The sequence below is a fragment of the Carassius carassius genome, chromosome 21 (genome assembly GCF_963082965.1).
Source record: "Carassius carassius chromosome 21, fCarCar2.1, whole genome shotgun sequence".
NCBI lineage: Eukaryota > Metazoa > Chordata > Actinopteri > Cypriniformes > Cyprinidae > Carassius > Carassius carassius.
In genome coordinates, this window is record NC_081775.1 from 30,298,631 (window position 1) to 30,320,151 (window position 21,521).

General features: G+C 36.6%; 2 protein-coding genes across 2 annotated transcripts in view; one reads left to right on the top strand and one right to left on the bottom strand.

Moving 5' to 3' along the window:
* The window catches only part of LOC132098121 (endophilin-B2-like), a 320,795-nt gene that overhangs the window by 64,210 nt on the left and 235,064 nt on the right, over positions 1–21,521 (bottom strand). The gene's annotated exons all lie outside the window — the stretch shown is intronic.
* Positions 3,058–4,608, top strand: LOC132098118 (4-galactosyl-N-acetylglucosaminide 3-alpha-L-fucosyltransferase 9-like). Its single transcript, XM_059504264.1, has 2 exons — positions 3,058–3,111; positions 3,345–4,608. The coding sequence occupies exon 2, from the start codon at positions 3,352–3,354 to the stop codon at positions 4,462–4,464; it is 1,113 nt and encodes a 370-aa protein (XP_059360247.1). The 5' UTR covers positions 3,058–3,111; positions 3,345–3,351; the 3' UTR covers positions 4,465–4,608.

Sequence of the window (21,521 nt, forward strand, 5' to 3'; positions counted from 1 at the left end):
ATACAAAATGTTCATGTTTCATTTGCAAAGCCTTCCTTATATGGTATCAGCCCATATATGGGTTCATTTGAAAGCTTAGAGTGTTTTCTTTACAAAGAATACCATTAATGGGGATTTTATGATTCATAAAGTAGTAAAATTAAGCTAAGAAATATATTCTCCCCCCACTCAAATTTCCGTCTAACGATTGTGAATAATTTCATAAGAATGTGTATTTAAAATATCTTTCACAAAACAGTCAAGTCATAAATCAAAAGAAAGCTCTCATTCTCAGGAATTTGACGATGTAGATCATTTTATTGTGTGACAATCACAGATCGAATGATCTTCAACAGAATCGCGATGTAAAATTTCTCACCTCTCTGTCCAGAATGGACATAAATTAAATGATATGAAGCTGGAGATTGTGGATTCTATTTTAGATTGTGATCGACCAGATATATTTAATAATTTAAAGCAGTTTGCAGTTTGAGTTATTATCTTTCAAAGACTGTTCAGAAAACACACGCACAAAAAAAGCACATTGTATTGAGGTGGTTCATCATATGTGAAACAACATAAATAATATTATTTGTCACAAACAGCAGCTTTTTATGTAACTTCTGAGTGTTTTCTGTAAAATAATATACAGATATTGCATGTTTCCCCTCTGCATGTATGTATAGGAACATTTCATATTTGTGTAGGAGGAAATTGTATACAAAAAGGGTATTATTCCTTCCTTCAGTTGGAATGGAATAACTTTTGCATAGATTATGATAGAAACAAATTTCCTTTTTCCTCTATTAGCTGACATGTGACATGAGCTTAACTGGTTAAATGTAATGACCTGCTTTTTAGTAATTCATTCAAAATTTGACAAAAGATTTTATGACAGGATTCTGTGATTTGCGTTTTCCACGTTGCGGGAAATCAAAGGACTGTACTGTTTATTTTAGAATATGTGTTTATTTGTTTGTTGCAGACCACACCCATGAGTGTTGTTTACCCGTCAAAGTACATAAGATGATACTGCTCTGCATCACTATTAATGTTCATCTGTAGGGGAAAGTGGGGTGAGTTGTGCCAGTTTTTACTCAAAGTGACTTTAAAGTGAGGCCATGACAGTAATCTCTTTCACTTTAGAATGTACATATATTTCAGGATGTGGTGCATCCCTGAGAACAATAACTTTGGATCTGAAATAAATAGTTTCAGAAATACTAAATACAAAAAAAAAAGTGGTCTCGTGGCACAACTTGCCCCTGGTGCGGGGTAAGTTGTGCCTTTTGGGAGAATACGTTGGGGTAAATTGTGCCAGTGATTTCTAAAGTAAAACAGAACATTTAAATGTTATGAACTGTAATGCTATATGAAAACAAGACAATTTCAATACAAAATTACAAATTTAATGTTTATTCAGATATTGTCACCCTATTAAACTGTTGGAATAAGACATATTTTGTAGATTTTTGGGGAAAACACAAACTTAAATACACAATATATGATATTTGTGTATCATTTCAGGCAAAAAGGCTTTGGTAATATATGCCTGACATGCATAGAACGCTGTCGGTCAATTATGTAACATATAAGAATAAAGTTAGTAGGCTAATTTTTTTAAATCCTATTGTGACTTAGGCGACTTGAAAACTGAATAAAACTTCATTATTTTCTTTAAATGTGTGTGTGTGTGTGTGTGTGTGTGTGAGAGAGAGAATATGTTATCCTATGATTGATGATTACCTGTCCATCACTTTAGAGATGTTCACATATACCATTTCTTTGTTACTTCTATCTTTTTTCTTTGCGAGCATGATATCACCAAGTACAACATGTTCCTGGATCAACATCCTTCAGAAGTGAGATATAACTTTTCAGGAAATATCTGTTTTAGGCTTATAATCAGGATCACGAGCTTCTACACCATTGTTAATCAGATATCATTTCCCTCAGATTTTAGGACTAAATTATGGGTAGGGTTAGGTTTAGGGGTAGAGATTGGGTTAAGTCTATATTCTTGGACAATAATGTTGATCCAGGATCATCAGAAGATGTTGATCCAGGAACATGTCTTACTTGAGAAAATCATGGCAACCCTTTTTCTTCTCCCTGAATATTTTCAAGGTCATCCTGCAGATATTCATCTCCCTTGCCACCTGACATATGGTTTTTCCCTGTTGCATCTCTTTCACTGCTCTGTCCAACTCCACAAGAGCAGTTGAAGCCCTGTCGCTCTTCCGTTTATCAGTGCGTGGCATAATGGGTTTTCGTCTAAAATTAAGAATGCCACATAGTTTAAGTGCTAAAATGCAAGAATGCAATGTACAATTACAAATAAATAATGAGTTGAAAATAATCTTAAGTCGGGGTGAGTTGTGCCACTGGCACAACTTAACCCAGGCCCTTTGGCACAAATCACCCCATACCCACAAGTTTGAAAAACTAGCATGATCCAGCAGTTAAGAGCCAACATCATGCTAACTGTATGGACTCATTGTGTAGCCTGGTAAAGCACTAAAACATGTATGAAATGTTTTCAGACTTGTTTAGAATTGTTCAGACGCTACAATCAAAAAAACTAGATCATAGAAATTTTACTTTGAAAGGAAAAAAACAGTTTTTGAGCTAAAATGTGATTACCTCTCATGCCATGTGTCTCTCTTCTTTGGAGGATGAGTAAAATGGATGGCTTTTTAAAATTATTTAGTCACATGACCAATTTCTTCAATGGTTTTCCAGAAACAAGGGGTGGAACTTCCCCCTTGGCACAAATCATCCCACTCTCCCCTATTATTTGCACAATCTCAGAACTGGTTAATGCACTTCCCTAAGCTGGCTCCGCCTCTGCATATGCATGAAACAATACTCCTGTTGAATTTGACTCCTCACTTTGTTTGGTGTTCCAACCGGCACACACGGATGAACTCCACCATCTGCTCAGACCCTCAGCTACAGGTGATGATGTCATAGCGATATCATATACTGATTTGTGATTGGTTCGTGTTTATGACTACCTCCAGGTGTCATAAACCTGAAGACAACCTTTTTTTTTCTTTTGACTGAAACTCTTTTCTGTGTTTGTAGGACACCAAATTACAGATTTTTTCTCTCTCTCTCTCTTTTAATCAGGTGAGGAACTGAATTAAGTACTTTGTTTCAAAAAATATCATTTGAATATATTTTTATTAGACTAAAATGGTTAAAGTTTCAACTTTATATTTTATTACAAGATAATGATTAACTTTTACTTGTGTAGCTTTTGCTTCTCACAAACGTGTGAACTGTTCCTACTTCTTATTGAAGAATGTCTTTAAATTCTTGTGTGTAAAAGTGAATAAACTGTCTTCAATTATTCTCTTTAGGTTACGAATGGCAAACACAAATGGCCCATCGCTGATGCGTCTGGGTATCATAATGACGTTGGCAGGAGTCATCTCTCTTGGCGTTATGTTTTTCTGGTTCTCACCTTCAAAAAATTGTCCACCTCCAGTTTTTAGACCAGATCAAAAATCACAAATCAACTCTGCCAAGAGCAACAACTCTGTGACTGAAAAAGCAGAGGAGAAACCTATAGTTCTGTTATGGGTTTGGCCTGAAAATTATAGGTTTGAGTTCAGTGACTGCAAAAAGTTTTACAATATTGATAATTGTCATCTGACGGATGATAGAGCTCTCTACAACGATGCAGATGATGTCATCATTTTTCATAAAGCCATCAGCTGGGATCTGTCCAACCTTCCTCCATCTCCTCGTCCTCCGTTCCAGAGGTGGATTTGGTTGCATGTGGAATCACCAACCAACACCAAAAAGATACCAGGTCTGGAAAACCTGTTCAATCTCACTCTCAGCTACAGACAGGATGCTGATATTACTGTACGGATGCGCTTGATGACCAGGAAGAAACCTAATGAGGATTTTGTGATTCCCAAAAAGGACAAACTGGTGTGTTGGATTGTGAGTAACAATAATCCCTCAACTGGTGTCGACACAAGAAACGTTTTTTATAGAGAATTCAGCAAATACATACAAGTGACTTTGTTCGGAAAGGCCTATGCAAGGTTCCTGGATTATAATGATTACTATCCAACCATGGCCAGCTGTAAATTTTACCTTTCCTTTGAAAACTCTGTCCACAAAGACTACATCACTGAGAAGATCAACGGGCCGCTCGCGGCGGGGACCGTCCCTGTGGTGTTGGGTCCTCCGAGAAGAAACTATGAAAACTTTGTTCCCGCCGAGTCCTTCATTCATGTCAATGACTTCCCAGACGCAAAGTCACTAGCCGAATATCTGCTTCATCTGGACAAGGATGAAGATGCATATCGCAAGTACTTTAACTGGAGAAAACATCTCACTCCAAGTCCTCATTTAATACAACAGACACAAGAGTTTATTCTTCCTATCTGCACTGCCTGTGACCATGTAGCACGATATAGGCATTATAAAGAAGCTCATGATCTCTATGATTGGTACTTCAGTTAATGTTACCTCAGGTTTTCTTACATTATCAGTTACTGACTACAATGTTTATGAAATAGATTGTATATTATCTGTTATATTATGATCTGTTACTTTTGATATGAGATTTTTATTGGAAGTATTTTAATAAATCATTGCTTATGGATGACCTAGCAATTAAGTGAAGATGCTTGTACTTTTGTTTTAATTTATATTCCAGCTCCAAGCTAGCTCTTTTCGTAATTGCTTGTGTTTTTTATTAATTTGTAGAGAACTCCTGATAAAGTGAAATGGTGAAGAAATACATGTAAATACAGTATTTATGTGCTGGTTTATTATTAGCACCAGCTAATAATAAATGCACATGATTCATTCATTTAGACAGAACTTTGGCAGATTCAGGTGTGTTAGATTTTGTTTGAACTATATTTCCTCCTTCTAGACATGCTGGCTGTATCACTGTCAAGTAAACCCGCAGACCTTGATTAACTAGTTTAGGAGTGTGCTTAAATTTTTCCTTTTTTCAGTTAGGGTAAGGGTCAGAATATCCAGAAAATCAGGCTTTACGTCACTTAGAGCAGGTGATTTTCATCAGCTATTGAAGCTGTGAGCATATGTAGCTTTGAAGCAACGTTTGACTATGAGTGAGAGAGCTGAAAGTATACTGGAACCGTATTTGCTCACTTTTATGGACTATTTCTTTTTCATACAAATAGTATGATCAGAAATACTTATATACTTGCATTTTTCCAGAAAGGCCTGCAGTCTTTATTTTAAGTGTTGAAGATGAATTTGGTGTTTGAAATGTAGAGTTCAGTGCAAACAAATTCAAATAAACTTTTATAAATAAAGCAAATGCTTACTGAGTGCAATGTTTAGTTGACATTCGAGCTAATTATTTTGTTGTTGTGCTACTGGGACATTCACGTGTTTCTTGTCACGCCTCAGGTTTCCGTGTCTGTGTCAGTGTCTTCATGTAGGCTGATAGTTGAGCTCAAGCTTATTTAATAATAATATTATAAGGGTAAAGGGTAAACATACTTAAGTTGAACTAATTTTATTGCTAGGGCTTAGTTGAGATTTATGTGCTGGTTTATTATTAGCACCAGCTAATAATAAATGCACATGATTCATTCATTTAGACAGAACTTTGGCAGATTCAGGTGTGTTAGATTTTGTTTGAACTATATTTCCTCCTTCTAGACATGCTGGCTGTATCACTGTCAAGTAAACCCGCAGACCTTGATTAACTAGTTTAGGAGTGTGCTTAAATTTTTCCTTTTTTCAGTTAGGGTAAGGGTCAGAATATCCAGAAAATCAGGCTTTACGTCACTTAGAGCAGGTGATTTTCATCAGCTATTGAAGCTGTGAGCATATGTAGCTTTGAAGCAACGTTTGACTATGAGTGAGAGAGCTGAAAGTATACTGGAACCGTATTTGCTCACTTTTATGGACTATTTCTTTTTCATACAAATAGTATGATCAGAAATACTTATATACTTGCATTTTTCCAGAAAGGCCTGCAGTCTTTATTTTAAGTGTTGAAGATGAATTTGGTGTTTGAAATGTAGAGTTCAGTGCAAACAAATTCAAATAAACTTTTATAAATAAAGCAAATGCTTACTGAGTGCAATGTTTAGTTGACATTCGAGCTAATTATTTTGTTGTTGTGCTACTGGGACATTCACGTGTTTCTTGTCACGCCTCAGGTTTCCGTGTCTGTGTCAGTGTCTTCATGTAGGCTGATAGTTGAGCTCAAGCTTATTTAATAATAATATTATAAGGGTAAAGGGTAAACATACTTAAGTTGAACTAATTTTATTGCTAGGGCTTAGTTGAGATGACATATTAAGTCTACAAAAATTTATATTAAAAACATTACATGAAGGGTTATTTTCAATTCCAGTCAACATTCAGAATGCCAAAGTTGACTAAGTGAATTAAAACAAATCAATATTGAGATAATTCACAAATGCACAACCATTGAATAAATGCTATACACTATGTCTGAGGGAAATTAACTGTATATGTTAAGGGAACGTGGTCTTTCATTTTGTTTAATCCATAAAACACTTAATGTCAAAAGCTGTGTTACTATAATTAATTTTAGGTTTAATTTTGGCATGTTGTATGACATTTTTGTGCTTCCGCTTAGTGAAAAGATAGCATGAAGAGATTATGTGGTCTTTCATGTTGCTTAATACGATTTACCATAATCTTTGAAACATGTAGCCTAATGTAAAGTTAACGTGGGTGTATTAAATGAGTTTTAGCATGTGCAAACTTTTGCAACTGTCCCGTGAAGTTAAAAAACAACATTAAATGTGGCTAACAATCACAAACCAGCCACATTACAAACAGTGTTTCTGGTCTCGTTTATTCCAAATGGAAATGAACAACTGTATCCTTTCACAAGGCTTTTATCAAAGCAGGGTTTAATTTCAGTACATACATTGCATTTCTATTCATATTCTGTATATACTCTGCTCTATACTGTACATAGCAACTCCACTGTATATTCTGTAAATCATAGCTTCACTTACTCTGCACTTTTATGTATATAAAACACTATTTTCTTGTACTTCTGGCTAGATGCTAACTGCATTTCATTAGCTCTGTACTTGTACTCTGCATAATGACAATAAAGTTGAATCTAATCTAATCTAATCTTAGTCAGTTCTCCAATCAACAAAATGGTTGCAACTTCTGATTTATCACAATTTCAACTAAGTGATATTGGACATTACACATGATTTAAAAGCAATCATTTCATTTTTTTTTTTTTAGATAAATTGTGCTTTTCTTTCTCTATGGGTGTGGCCATAGGTTTTTGTCAGCATTGCAAGTTTTCAGATGCAACCAGATCAGTTTGAGTTTTTAAAGGGGTGGCTGATTGCGATTTCACTTTTTTAAAGTTAGTGTGTAATGTTGCTGTTTGAACAGAAACAATAGCTACAAATACACAAAGCTAAAAGTTAAATACAAACAGAGATATTGTTCAACCAATAAAAACATTTTAGTTTAATGGACAATAAAACTAGTTCAGTAAAAGTTGAGCCAACTAAAAAAAAAAAAAAAACAATTCAGGTAAGTCCGAAACTGACTGAACATAAAAATTCTGTGGAACTAGTAATTAGTTGAAACAGCTAAACAGCTAGAGTAAGGGTAAATAATGATACATGCCGTTCTCAAAAAGTATGCAAGGAAGTAAAGTTCCCTTCTTGGGTATGAGACTAGTTTTTCAGGTTTATTGGTTTCACATGGTACACACTCACATGGGTTTGTCTTGCTGTTACTCATCACATTATTCATGATTGCACAATCCACTTTGTCATAAAAAAGACTTGTAGTCTACAGCGCAGTAAGATTCAAATGGTTTTAAAGAGGCATATTTTTCTTCCAAAAACAAAACAAAATAGTAAATAAACTAATAAAAATGAACAAAACTACATTTACGCACATACAAATTTGTTAGGGAAACAACATTGCATGAAATAAGACTTATTTTTCTATACATGTATTTAACTTGCAGATTTAAGTATAAAAAAAAACACTGCTTATCATGATGTCTGTTGATTTCTCGTCATTGTGTGTTTTGTGCACAAGATCTGTGTGGGTGGTGCGACTGACTCATGACTTCATTTTCATTCACAGCAGCAATTTTTTAAAATCGTTTTTATTTTAATATTGTTTTCAAATGAACTATCATTTCAGTTTAGTTTTCGTTAGTGTCATAAATGGTTTGGTTAGTTTTAGTTTAGTTTTTATTTTGTGGACACATTTCTATTTAGTTTTTATATATTTTAGTTACAGTTGTAGTGATTCCACACTGAACAAAATTATAAACGCAACACTTTTAGAAGTGTTTATAGTGTTTTACAACACTCTAGTTTAGCAGAGTAAATGGAACACTCCCAGTGTAGACCAAAGCAATACTTTAATGTGAGCAAAGTTGAATGTTTGCACAGTTCACAACTAACTCTTGTGTATTTTAACAAAGGTTTTCAGAGTTAGGCTACTAGAAAGCTAAAGGCAATTGAGTTTGTATTCTGCAGGACAATGACAGTACTGGATTTGAGAAACCCTGTTGTAATCGTCATTAAACTTTCAATGCGTTCATTTGTAGGATCTTTTGTACAGACAAGCCACGTGCACACTACTGCATGTCCCGTCTCTCTCTCTCTCTCTCTCTCTATGAACGTACACAATAAGAAGAAACAATCTAAAATGCTTTGATGTGATCTAATTAAATGATGCTTGCACTTTGACGAGCCGTTCCAGCGCGCACGCGCTTCAAATGAGCAACGCAATCAACCCCATAAAGCCCCTCTCGGCAAGCGTCGAAAACACCGCGCGATTGACGCTTTCTATCATTTTGGATGTGTTTTGTACAGTCAAGACGGTGCTCGTGTCGTGGACTCGAGGTGGACGTTGGCATAGTAATCGTAAAGCTACTATTCACTTAAGTCAGCTCATCAAAAAAAAATTAACTTACTCTCATGTTGTTCTCGCACGTCAAGCACACGCTGTAGGATGTGCATTATTATAATTTCCAATTTCAGATTTTAATATTTATTTCCGATTACATTTCCCGCGTCTTGCTTTTTAAATGCAAACTGTCAGTCGAATGGCCGCTTAGCACTCACGTGCATCTTCAGATATATTCCCTAAACAACCACAGGTCAGATATTCTGGCACAGAATGAGAGTTTATTAAATCACGAACACGATTAATTATTTTTACTTTGATTTAATCATTTATTATTTTATTTTTGTAAGTTTTTCAGTTACTGTTGTTAGTTTCGTTTAGTTTTAGTTTTTCATTTAGTTAGAAATGTAAATCTTATTTAATTTTACTAGTAGTTTTAGTCTTATTCTCAGTTTTCGTTTACGAAAATAACCTTGCACAGCAGTAGTGAGGACAATAACAGCTGCTATTATTTGTATAACGATAGCCTATTATTAGACTTGTAAATTGCTTCACTTTTTGTGATGCCAATTCAAGCAAGCAGGCTGGACCTGGTCCTGGGTGAGTTTCTCAAATCAGTTTTTTTTCTTTTCTTTTTTTCAATCAAAATTTGCAGGGAGTCCTAGGAATATGCTTTTTTTTTTTAATCTCTCTGAATTGTTTTTATAAAATCGTCTGTTACTGTCCAGGAGATGGAGCTGTTGATCTGTGCATGGCGGTGGAAATACCAGACAAACTGGTTTTAGATTTCCGGTGTTCTGTCGATTTGTCCTACCCTGTCAGATTTTGCTACCTCCCATTAAAACAGTGGGTAGTACAATTCGACAAGGAAAAATGCAACTTGTAAAATGATGGTTTATTAACGTCTACACCTACCACAACCCTAAACCTACGCTTACAGTAATGCAGAATGTGCGCATGTGCAGGACAGATGTCAAATTTTGGACAGATGTCCAACAGTTCTAGTGCATTCTTATGCATGCATGATATTCTAGTGTAATCAGTTTGCTTTCTGGAAATTTAACATCGTTTGTGTGTGACTTGAAGGAATTAATTTTTAGAGGGAAGCATGGCTGGTGTTGTTTCAGACAGGTGAGCAATTACGCAGAACACCCTATGCGTCACTAAGGTGACCCAAAAGCCCACAAAACACACAGCAGCGATCATTAATGGACCCTATTAACCAGTCATCACACACCTGCAGCTGGGCATGCTAGAGATAATCATTCTGCATACTGTGACAACTTCTGCTGGAACTCATCCCTAAAACCTGCTCGTTATATATGTGTGGCATCCTTTGGGTACGGCAAAGCACTGGTCTAATTGTCACATCACTTTACACCGTTTTCAAGGTAATAAGAACTAACAGAAGGACAAGTAAAATGTTTTGAAGCAATGCTTTAGCTTGTGTGTCAGCTACAATGAAAATTTTGCATACAGACCCATTCCACTAGTCTTCTGTGCACATGATGTGGTTTATAACCATTATTCAAGTTCCTTATTTATTTTCTTTCTATCTTTAATGTTTGCTTTTAGTGGTAAATATGAATCTTTGTATATTATGTTTTTTGAAGGAAAGTCTAATACTAATCACGAAATGGATAAGTTAGAAGAACAATCTAGACTAGAATTAAATAAATAATAATAATAAAAGCAGGAATACAGAGAAATGGGGATCGTGCAGAATCACCTGCATTGTGCAAAATAAGCCCAAAATTTACTTAAATAGCCAATTAATAGATGTATGGTAGATAGATGCATGAATGAGAGGCAGATATAGTAGTGGTAGTAGTATACCGTAAATGTGTATTTTTCACCACAGATTTATTCTGCTGGGATTATTTTAGGAGGCCACTGCCAAGCCAAAATGTCATGCCATGCTTTGTATTTGGTCTGTAAACACACTTTTGCTGTTGTCTGTTGATGCCTTTGCTCATGTTAGTTTGAATAATTGATGAATCTTAAAGTGATTGTATGGCAACTGGGGTGCTGATGAAGGAGCGGCGAGAGGAAGGGACCTTTGTGCATTTCCTGTGTCTCGGGGGGCTGCGCTGAGATTCGCTGCTTACTCAGTAGTGAAACCTTCATATCCAAGTGTTTTGTGCTGACAAAGGGCAAATGGGATTCTATTTTACAGCAAACGATGCAAGATTGCACTATTGCGCTTCAAGAGAGGGCCAGGCTAAATAAGTAAAGTAATAAAACGGTGGATTTCCTTGTCGTCAACCGCTTTACTTTGAATGAAATTATAGATGAGGTAAAACTGAATGATTCACAAGTTTCATGTTCGTGATACCTGTCCTTATGCTTATATTGTACTGCATTTCTGATTTAGACACTCAAAGCTCATTTATGGGTTGATAAATGGTAACTTATAGCAAAAGGTTAGTCTCATGAAAAATAAATTTAATGTCACTTTTTCAGAAGATGCCTATTCTGAATCTATTAACTGTTATTTTTTTGTACAGAACTATTATTCTCAAGATGACATTCTGTAGTTTGCAGGTCTCCCATGATCTTTATTTTACGCCTGGTAGATTCACTGTTGTGTTAAACATACAACGTTTGCTTGATATATTTATTAATTCACACAAGAGTCTAGAATGGTCAAATATACCCAAGAAGTCAAAGTTCCCCAATGTAAATCAATACCTAATAGTAATATAGATGCTTTTTAAGCCTTCCTAATTAGGTCCCGTGGGTATTGAGAGCTTCTCCTCACACCGTGCCATTGCTTAAGCTGGCTTTAGCATCAGAACTGATACCCTCCGACCGCGCATTGACACAGTATACGAAAAGCTTCTGACGTGTATAGGTGCGAATGAGGTTAGTGTTATGAGATGTAAAAACGTGCTGACAGGAAATCGATGTACTCCCCTGTCGATACATGGGCCGCCATCACTCCAGCTGCCTCGCATGCAGCCGGCCGAGCCCACATCGCTCCTGACACTCCTCACACCAGCACCATGGCAGATGGCAACCAGGAACGGAGGGGGAATACTGCTGCCGAAAACAAGCAGCCAAGGGCTGGTCGAGCCAGGCCTCCCCCATCCGTTCTCCCTTGGGTCGGGTTCTGAGAAGACCCTCCACCATCCCCTGATCCAGGATTCAGGCCACTACAGATGGGCTTTTATACTGTATATGGACCGAATTATTCAGTCAAGTCGGGAGGGAATGCGATGCCCAAATCTATGCTAATAGTGTTTACTGACAATTGCTGATTTTGGCAGCTCGGAGATCTGTAACCGACTGCGTTATGAATTCTTGTGTGTGTTGTGTGATTCAACGGGAATCGATATCCTTCCACCTCGCTCTCCCTCCAAGCAGTCAGGCTGCTTTGTGAACTTTGACAGCTCTTGAAAACTCCTGCAAATGATTATCAATGGCTGCGTATTAGCTGGAGACTCAAACAAGGGGGTGAGTGAAGTGCAATAACATAATATCGGGTTGAGAGGCGGGTCAAGGTGGACGAGGGCGCTTACCTCAGCAGTTTATGAGAAGGAAATTCTTCAAGGGGTGTAAAATTGAGATGCCTGTTCGCTCTAGGGCTAACAAACAAGCAGTCATCGGCCTCGATGCAGATGGCACGCAGCCTCCCACTGTTTTGTGTTTTCATTTCGCGTTTCATCGCTGTAATGCATCAGGCGACGGAGAGGTAATGACCCTCAAACCGCTAACAGGTCTTTCTGTCAAACAGATTACTGTCAGCTCTCATTGATTTGTGTTGCCTTTAAAAATGGGCTGTTTCCCTTCTCGCTAACGGATCAGATCTATAATTGGGCCTGGCCTAAATGATTCAGATGAGGTGCTTGTCTCGGTCCTGGCTTCCCTCGTCAGTATTGCGCCCCTCCCCCCTCTTTCATTAGCAATTCAGCAGACTTGCTAAAACCACGGGGTGCCCCATTCCCGTCAACCCTGACTCAATGAGTCAAAGCCCCGTCCTGCACAAAGACATAGTCAATCTGTGCAACAAATCACCCAAAATGGTGCCATTGGTCTCTCTCTGAAGAGCAGTTATGGAAACCGAAATGGAACCTAGGTTTCTTCGAAACGTAGTAAACGCCCAATATCTGCTCTAATTGGATAGAAAAATGAAGCCACATATTCATATTTGCTTATATGTTGCTCCAAATGAGTCCATAGAAAATCCCTAATAGCACACTTCACGAACAGACTGCTGAAGGGGGAGCAGAATTCGCAGGTCATTGTCGTAGGGAAAAATCGTATGGCTGTGGGGTAATTGCTTTACCTGTTATTACCCCTGCGTCCTGACGTGGATGTCTTCACGGATACCACAACTGACAAAGACAGCTGGTTAAAAGGCAATTTTAAAAGCATTTATTTGTTTTCATGTAGTGCTTTGAGACCCCATAGAGAAACCATGTCAGTATGACTGCACGGGCCCAAATGAATTGAGAATGCCTTTTAAATTATGATTCAATTCCTGAACTTGAATTGAATAGCAAAGTGCTCTTTGAATGACAGGAAGTAGAGTTAAACTAAATTGAAATGTAAAGAAATTCAAAGAAAAAAAGAAAAAGTTAGTTGAAATAAATCTTGAGCGTTGACTTGACAAATGTAAAAAAACACTTGAAGTTTCAGGTTTAAAAGCCTGATAGATAGATCAATTGCATCAACTATGTTGACTTTTTGTTTTAATTGCAAGTCAATTAATTCCTGTTCCTTTAAAATTCCAATTGAATTCCTTCCAGTGACTGTGACCAGTTTAGTTCACACTCTTGAATTGAACGGGAGTCAATTCTTTACTTCTGAATTTAGTTGAACCTGGTTGAGCTGGTCAGCTATCTAGTATCCCCTCTAAAACCAATAAAATCAGCCAAACCAGGTTGGGGATGGCAGTTAACCACCTGTTTTTGTTTTTTTTAGTTTCCAGCCTGATGCTCTGTAAAACACTCTAGTATCTCTTCCGGCATGCACTGTATGCACAGCAAATAGTGTTATTTCTAGTGGACAAAGGGAGGATCGAGGACTCTGCATCAGCTGTGAGGAACGGTTACGAACCGTCAGTCCAAACTGTTTTTTGGTATCTGTCTCCTCCACACTGGTGTGTGTGTGAATAAACACAATCTCAGTTTGTGTTTACAGCACATCTCCATGTGTGAAAGAGTCTGGTCTCCCCTAACAGAAGTGCGGGGCTGTTCATTTCATTTCATTTCATTTCTCTTTTATTCCTTTCATGAAAATGCATTATTTGTCCAAGGAACACACAATTCAATATGAATTTTTCCTTTACATTTCCATGATCAGAAAGGAGCAGATGGAAGAATAATATTCTTATATTTATCTGCCCCCTTTATAAACATAAATAGATGGCATTAGCATTGTTCCCTCCACCACCACCCAAAATTTATTAACATAAATAATAGATGACATTAGCATCACCCAAAATGTATTAACATAAATAGTAGATAACATTAGCATTATTCCCTCCACCATCACCCACACTCCAACATATTTGATATTTATTTAAACGTTTTACAATGATCACATACAAACAAAATCAAAATTCAGTTTGATATAATTCAAGTTGTTTCTTTTTATAACTCCTTTTAAATTCCAAAATATTTTTGCAGCTTTTTAAATCTTTCCTTAAAGAATTCCATGCTTTTACTCCAGCAACAGACAAACACATTTGTTTCAAATTTGTTCTTGCTATTTGATGTTTAAAGTCATACGGCCGTCTGTGATTTTCATCTTCAGAAGTAAAAACAAATAACTTTTGTAAGTCATTTGGAAGAGCTTTGCTTCTAGCTTTAAACATCACTAATAGAGTTTGTAATTCTATAATGTCTTTAATTTTTAATAATCCTGACCTAATAAAGAATTGATTTGTATGGTCTCTATATCCTGCTTTAAAAATAATGCGAATGGCTCTTTTCTGTAAAATAAATAAAGGCATAATGTTGCTATGATATGTATTTCCCCATATTTCTACACAATAGTTTAAATAAGGCAAAATCATTGAACAATATAACATTTTCATTGTATTATATGGTAAACTGTATTTAACCTTATTCAAGATAAATAAGCTTTTTCCCATTTTATTTTTTATATGCAATATATGACTTTTCCACGTCAATTTCTCATCTAAGGTGACTCCTAGAAATCTGATTTCAGACACCTTCTCAATGTTTACATTGTTTATAGATAAGCTGACTTCCTCCTTTCTTTTATTGCTGAATATCATAAACTTTGTCTTATTCAAATTTAAAGATAATTTATTTACATCAAACCACAATTTTAGTTTAATCATTTCATCTTCAATATTATTAGCTAAGGTTTTCAAGTCATTTCCTGAACTGTATAAATTTGTATCGTCTGCAAATAATACATAGTGTAACATGTTTGAAACCTCACAAATCTCATTTATATATAAAATAAAAAGTTTGGGTCCTAAAATTGAGCCTTGTGGTAGTCCACATTCTATATTCATACATTCTGACCTATAACCGTCAAACTCAACATATTGTTGTCGTTGTTGTAAATAGCTGGTTAACCAGTCCAGTGCAACTCCTCTAATTCCATAAGTATATAATTTAGAAATGAGAATTTGATGATCTATAGTGTCAAATGCCTTCTTTAAATCAATGAACACTCCTATTGTGTATTTATTTCTATCTATTGCGGTTGTAATATCTTCAATAATTTTCATGATAGCCAAGCTTGTAGACCTATTTGACCTAAATCCGTACTGATTTTCATTTAATAATTCATGTTTTTCAATAAAGTTGTCTAATTTATTAACAAAGAGTTTTTCAAACACTTTGGAAAATTGAGATAGGAGAGATACTGGTCTATAGTTATTAAAAATATGTTTATCTCCAGCTTTAAAAAAAGGTATTACCTTAGCTGTTTTCATACTATCTGGGAAAACTCCTTCTGTAAAAGAATAATTAATTATATAATATAATGGTTTAATAATGCAATCAATTGTGTTTTTTATTATTTTCATGTCAATACCATCACTATCCGTTGAGGTCTTGTTTTTTAGCTTATAAACCACAGATAATATTTCATTTTCAGTCACCTCACCTAGATACATTGACTGCATAATCCTATTTTCCCTTTTCCAGACTCCCCCTAGCTGATCACTAGGTATTGGTATTTCATTTGCTAAGCTAGGTCCTACATTTACAAAGAATTGATTTAGTTCATGAACCATTTCATATTTATTTTCAATCACCCTATTGTCCTTTTCAAAATATTTAGGTAATTCCGTTCGTCCAGTCTTATTCCCAATTACATTATTCAGAATATTCCATGTAGCCTTTATGTTATTTTTATTTTCATGCAACATTCTATTATAATAGTCCTTTTTTGCTTGTCTCAATATATTAGTCAACTTATTTTTATATTTCTTATAGCGTTTTTCTGCATTCTCTGTTCTTGATTTAATAAACTCCTTATAAAGTCTGTTTTTCTTTTTAGAGGCATTTTTTAATCCGTTTGTTATCCAAGGTTTACTATTTTGCCTTTGTTTGGATCTGCATAGGATCTCAGGACAGTGCTTATTATACAGAGTAAGATAACATTTAAGAAAAGAATTATAAGCATTGTTTACATCATCTGTGTACACCTCTTTCCACTCTTGTTTGAATAAATCATTCCTAAACTTATTAATATAATCAGCACTCCTTTTTCTTTTGTATATTTGTTGGTATATTGTTTTTTTAGACAATTTGTAGTCAAATATTGCAAATATAGGCAGATGGTCACTTATATCATTTATTACCAACCCACTAGTAATGTGATTCTCCAAAACATTTGTAAAAATATTGTCTATTAAAGTTGCACTAGTTGTGGTTATTCTGCTAGGCTTCGTTATTAATGGATACAGCCCATTTTTATATAATATCTCTAAAAAATCTGAGTTTTGTATATGTGAATCTACCTTTAGAAGATCAATATTATAATCTCCACAAATTACGAGATTTCGTTTATTATTTAGACCATGAATCATTTCTTCTAATTTATCCATGAAGGTTTCCACTTTTGATCCTGGTTTTCTATATACACATGCAACAACAATATTCCTATTTTGTTCTATTTCTATTTCTACAGCTACACTTTCCATTAAATCATTAATGGCTGTTGTCATGCATTTAACTGGTCTACATTTCAATTCATTATAGATATAGAGGGCCACTCCCCCTCCAGTCCTATTGACTCTGTTGGTGACATATAAATCATAGCCCTTTAATTTCAGATCAACCTCCTTGCCTTTCTTTATCCATGTTTCAGATAAAGCAATTAACTTAAATCTTCCTTTAAATGTCTCCAAAAAATGTTTGATTTCAGAAAAATGTTTTGATAGACTTCTACAATTGAAATGAATAAAAGAAAATGCCTGTTCAATTTGTACCTCATCAAGTTGTTCCTCAGTGTAATACTGACATGAGTCCCTAATATGATTAAATAAATTAATCTCTGGATCCACATTATTTTCAAAATCATATGTATCACGTTCTATATAATCAACACTTGCAAAGGCTTCAGTCTTAAATGAGAGAGTCATGAGTTCCTTATAAGAGATCCAATAATCAAGCAGAAAAAAGGAATGATGCACTCACTATTGTCATTTGTACAGATCCAGGTCCTTCATTTTTCTCACCATAATCACCTTGGCTTGTTCCGGAGGTCCATTCGTACGAATGAAAACTTTTCCATTCCTGGTCCAAGTTGATTGAATTTTATTTTCCTTTTTCAGGGTACGACTGGTCCAAGCAATTTCTGCATTTTTCTTTGTCAAGTGCTCATTTAAATACACTCCGGTGCCTTTAAGTTTCTTAGCTTCCTTCAGGATTTCCACCTTATACTTTCTACTTACAAACTTGACAATGATTTTAGGTTTAGTTTTTTTGTCCTTACTTGGAAGAATATGACATGCTGAAATTTGCTGACTGTCCAGAGGAATGGTTTTGCTCTTCATGAAGCGCACCACTTGTTGCTCCAGGGTTTCAAGCTCCTCAGATGGTGCATCCTCACCTTGTTGGTCCCCAGATGGGCCTGTAGCCCGGGCATAACTTTGATGCCTAGTCTCTAGGCCGGTGATTACAAGGTCATCAGCTCTGGAATACTGTTCCAAGTCATCCACCCTTTGTTCCAGGAGCTCAATACGTTCATCCTTCTGTTGGATAATAGTTTTTAGTTGCCTGATCTCCTCCATGAGGCCTGTCAGTTTTCTTTGTTGTCCCACCACTTCACTTATTTCCTTTGACATAAAATTCAGGGAATTTTTAATTTCCGCCATTTCAGCTGCTATTTTTGCAGTATTGGCCATTGTACTCCAAACAGTCTTGACTTTTGTTGGATGTCAGTGCAATTTGATGATTTTAATGGATTTCATCAGGCCTTTGAGCAGAGAGAAACAGTTGCAGCCATCTTACTCAAAGCCACGCCCCAATCCCACATCATAGGCTGTGGTGGAAAGCTTTGCCCTCCAGTGGTTATAAAACATGCAGGCCTCTCGGCCGAACCTGGCGTCCCTTTAGACCAATGAATAATAGCACAAAGTGAAGCTACTAAATCATTGAAATGACTGCAGCGTGTCTGTCCAGTAAGCGCTCCTCCCAGAAACACTTGATCAACAGCAGAGAAGAGAAATCACAGAGCGCAAAGATGCAACGCTGCTCTCCTTAGGATTACTTGCACTCTGATGGCCTCCAGAAATCACGACTTTGTTAGCCCTCATATTTACCAACACTAATCAGATAATCGCTGGTTTAGGTAGCCGGACATCTATCAGGAGCACAGACCGCACAGTGTTGGTGTTTTGAGATGCTAGATTGGTCCACTGACCTAGCTGTGAGAAGGAAATGGGTGAAGGTCACCCGACCAAAGTCGACTGAGGCTCGCAGTCACGGAGAAACGGGAGCGGTTGAGCTCAGCCCTCTAGAACGTGATGATTTATTTACATTCAGAGACAATATGAATAATGTATCTGTGAAAAGGAACATGAATTTCTTTAGTACTAATTGTGGAGAAGGCTGGGCGCTCGGCGGACGGGAGGGGGACTGGAGGACCCCCAAGATCAGAGGGGCGAGAGCCTAAAAGACGCCTGTCCTGCAGCCACCGCAATCGACTTGCAAATCAGCAGAAGGAGGCTAATTAGCGGCAAGCTAATGAAACCGGCATTCGGGGCATCGCGGCAGAAGAAAAAAAGGACACAGAGAAGAATCAGGGATCCCTTTCTCAGCGATATATCGCTGGCACCATTTGAAGTTGATTTCAGAGCACATCAATATGTGAACAAAGTTGAGGAGAGCGAGCGAGCGAGAGAGAGATATAGTATGAAATTAGCATTCATTTGAAGAATGGAGACTGTTATTTACTGGCTTGCTTTTGGCACATTTGCCACTCTGGGGAACGACTTTTTCTATGGCGTCTCAACGCCGCATACAAAATTCACAACCACGGGAGATAGGGGATGTAATGGCAACTTCTTGAAATCTCGATTTTTCTCTCTCTCTTGCTCTTTCAAGCATGCGCTGCTCTCCCTCGTTGCTGTGTTTTTAATGTTTGGACTGTTGCAGAGTGTTTGTCGCTGTGTGCTCCACCTCTGATCTGAGGTCTGTCGTGACACAATTTGGACTTGTGTGCGTCAGCCGTGTGGCCTGCATGCATCTGGTGGACCAGCCGGAAAAACTGTTCGACCAAAACTTTGCTGGAGAAGCGAGCGTGTTTGTGTGTATAAGAGCACTGCATTGGCCTCTTCTAGAGTCTGGTGTCTTTTGAAGATGTCGTATTGCTGTTGGTAACACTGAAAGCCGACGGCATCTACAGGGTCTCTGAGCTTGTGTTTGAACATCAGTCGGCTCGTATACGGTCACGGCCTCAGGGAGATACAACATAGGTGCTCACTAACATCTTGCAGTCCTTCGTGTTACTATGTCATACTTATCAATGTACATAAAGTTTGTCAACCCGGAATATTGTAAGTGTCTCATTATACACTACTGTTCAAAAGTTTGGGCTCTGTAAGGGTTATTTTTTTAAGAAATTGAAAACTTTCATTCCACAAGAATGCGCTCAGTTGATCAAAAGATTTCTGTTTTAAGATAAATGCTGTTCATTTAAATTTTCTATTCATCAAACAATCCTGAAAAAAAATATCATACTTTCCACAAACATGAAGCAGCACAACATTGATAATAATCAGAAATGTTTCTTGAGTGGCAAATCATCATATTAGTATGATTTCTGAAGATCATGTGACACTGAAGACTGGAGTAATGATGCTGAAAATTCAGCTGCGCATCACAGGAATAAATTAAAATTTTAAAATATAGTCATATTTAAAAGAGTTATTGTGAATTTAAATAATATTTCAGAATTTTTCTGTTTTTAATATATTTTAATAAATGCAGCCTTAGTAAGCATACTGTAAGAGTTTATAATGTTTAATAAATAAATACAATGAAATAAAATAAATAAAACCCCAAAATCTTACCCCAAACTTTTGAATGTTAGTGTATACTATTATTTGGAAATGAGATTATCATAAAGTAAAATTAAAACGTCTCCCAGAGTAGTCCAGATAAGTCAAGGTGAAGTAATTTTAATGATGGCTGAGGAGAGTTTCATCTTTAATGCATTAGTATAAAATGTGTGTTTATTACAAATACTGTCTTGTGATATGAACCAACTTACTAAAAAAAAATAATGACAAATATACACTCTCCAAAATGTGCCCATACTAGCAAAGTCTGAACAAACAATTTGTTGAAGACACCAGCATCCTTTGCAAGTTTTTTTTATGCTGTTATATTAGTAATGTGTTTCAATTGTCACAATTATTGAGGTTTGAGTGTCTGTTAAACTATACCATGAGATGCCTGTAATTCTGTAAAATGTTCAGAGGCAAGATTTTATTTTATTTATTAACTGATTAAGAGTTTTTCATTAAGTAAATAAACATTCATATTGTCTAAACAACATATTTACAGTTATTGTAAACTTGAAATTAGCTTTTGCACCATTTGCATGGTTTTTGGTTTTAAATACTTGGTAATATAAATGTCTGTCATGCCAATATAGCATGTCAAAACTGTAATGAATGAAATAATGTAGAATATCCCTGTCTTGATTTATAAGTCATTTAAATCATTTGTGTTGTAGGTTCAAATTCAGTGAGATTTCTGTTGCCACATAAGGAAATCTATGAAAATCCTCCTTGTTTTCCTCTGTTAAGTGTATCTAAATTGCTCACATGTAGACACGCATGCTGTAAGTTGAGAATTTAGGTTGCTCACTCGAACCCCTCCCTGTTTCTCTCCGGCCTGCCTCTCTCTCTGTTTCTCTCTCTCCTCTGGGACGTTAGGGCTGAGATGAATGGTGAGCACAGCTCAAACAGACTGATTTATGGGGGTCCGTTTCGCCTGCAGGCCCCCTGAGGACCCCCCTCTCCACTGGCTGCGGTCGAGGGCCTGTCTTCCCCACCCTGAAGACTCGAAGACTCTTCTGTGACTGCGCTGATGCCAGACACCAAACGGCCACTTCTCAACCACCCCCATTTGTCACCGGGGGCGGCTGGGGAGCTCCCTTAAACAGGAGGAGAAGAAAGAGATAGAGCGAGCCAGAGAGGAAAAGAAATA

Excerpts from the sequence above, each read along its gene's own strand:
- LOC132098118 (XM_059504264.1), top strand. The coding sequence starts at position 3,352 with ATGGCAAACACAAATGGCCCATCGCTGATGCGTCTGGGTATCATAATG.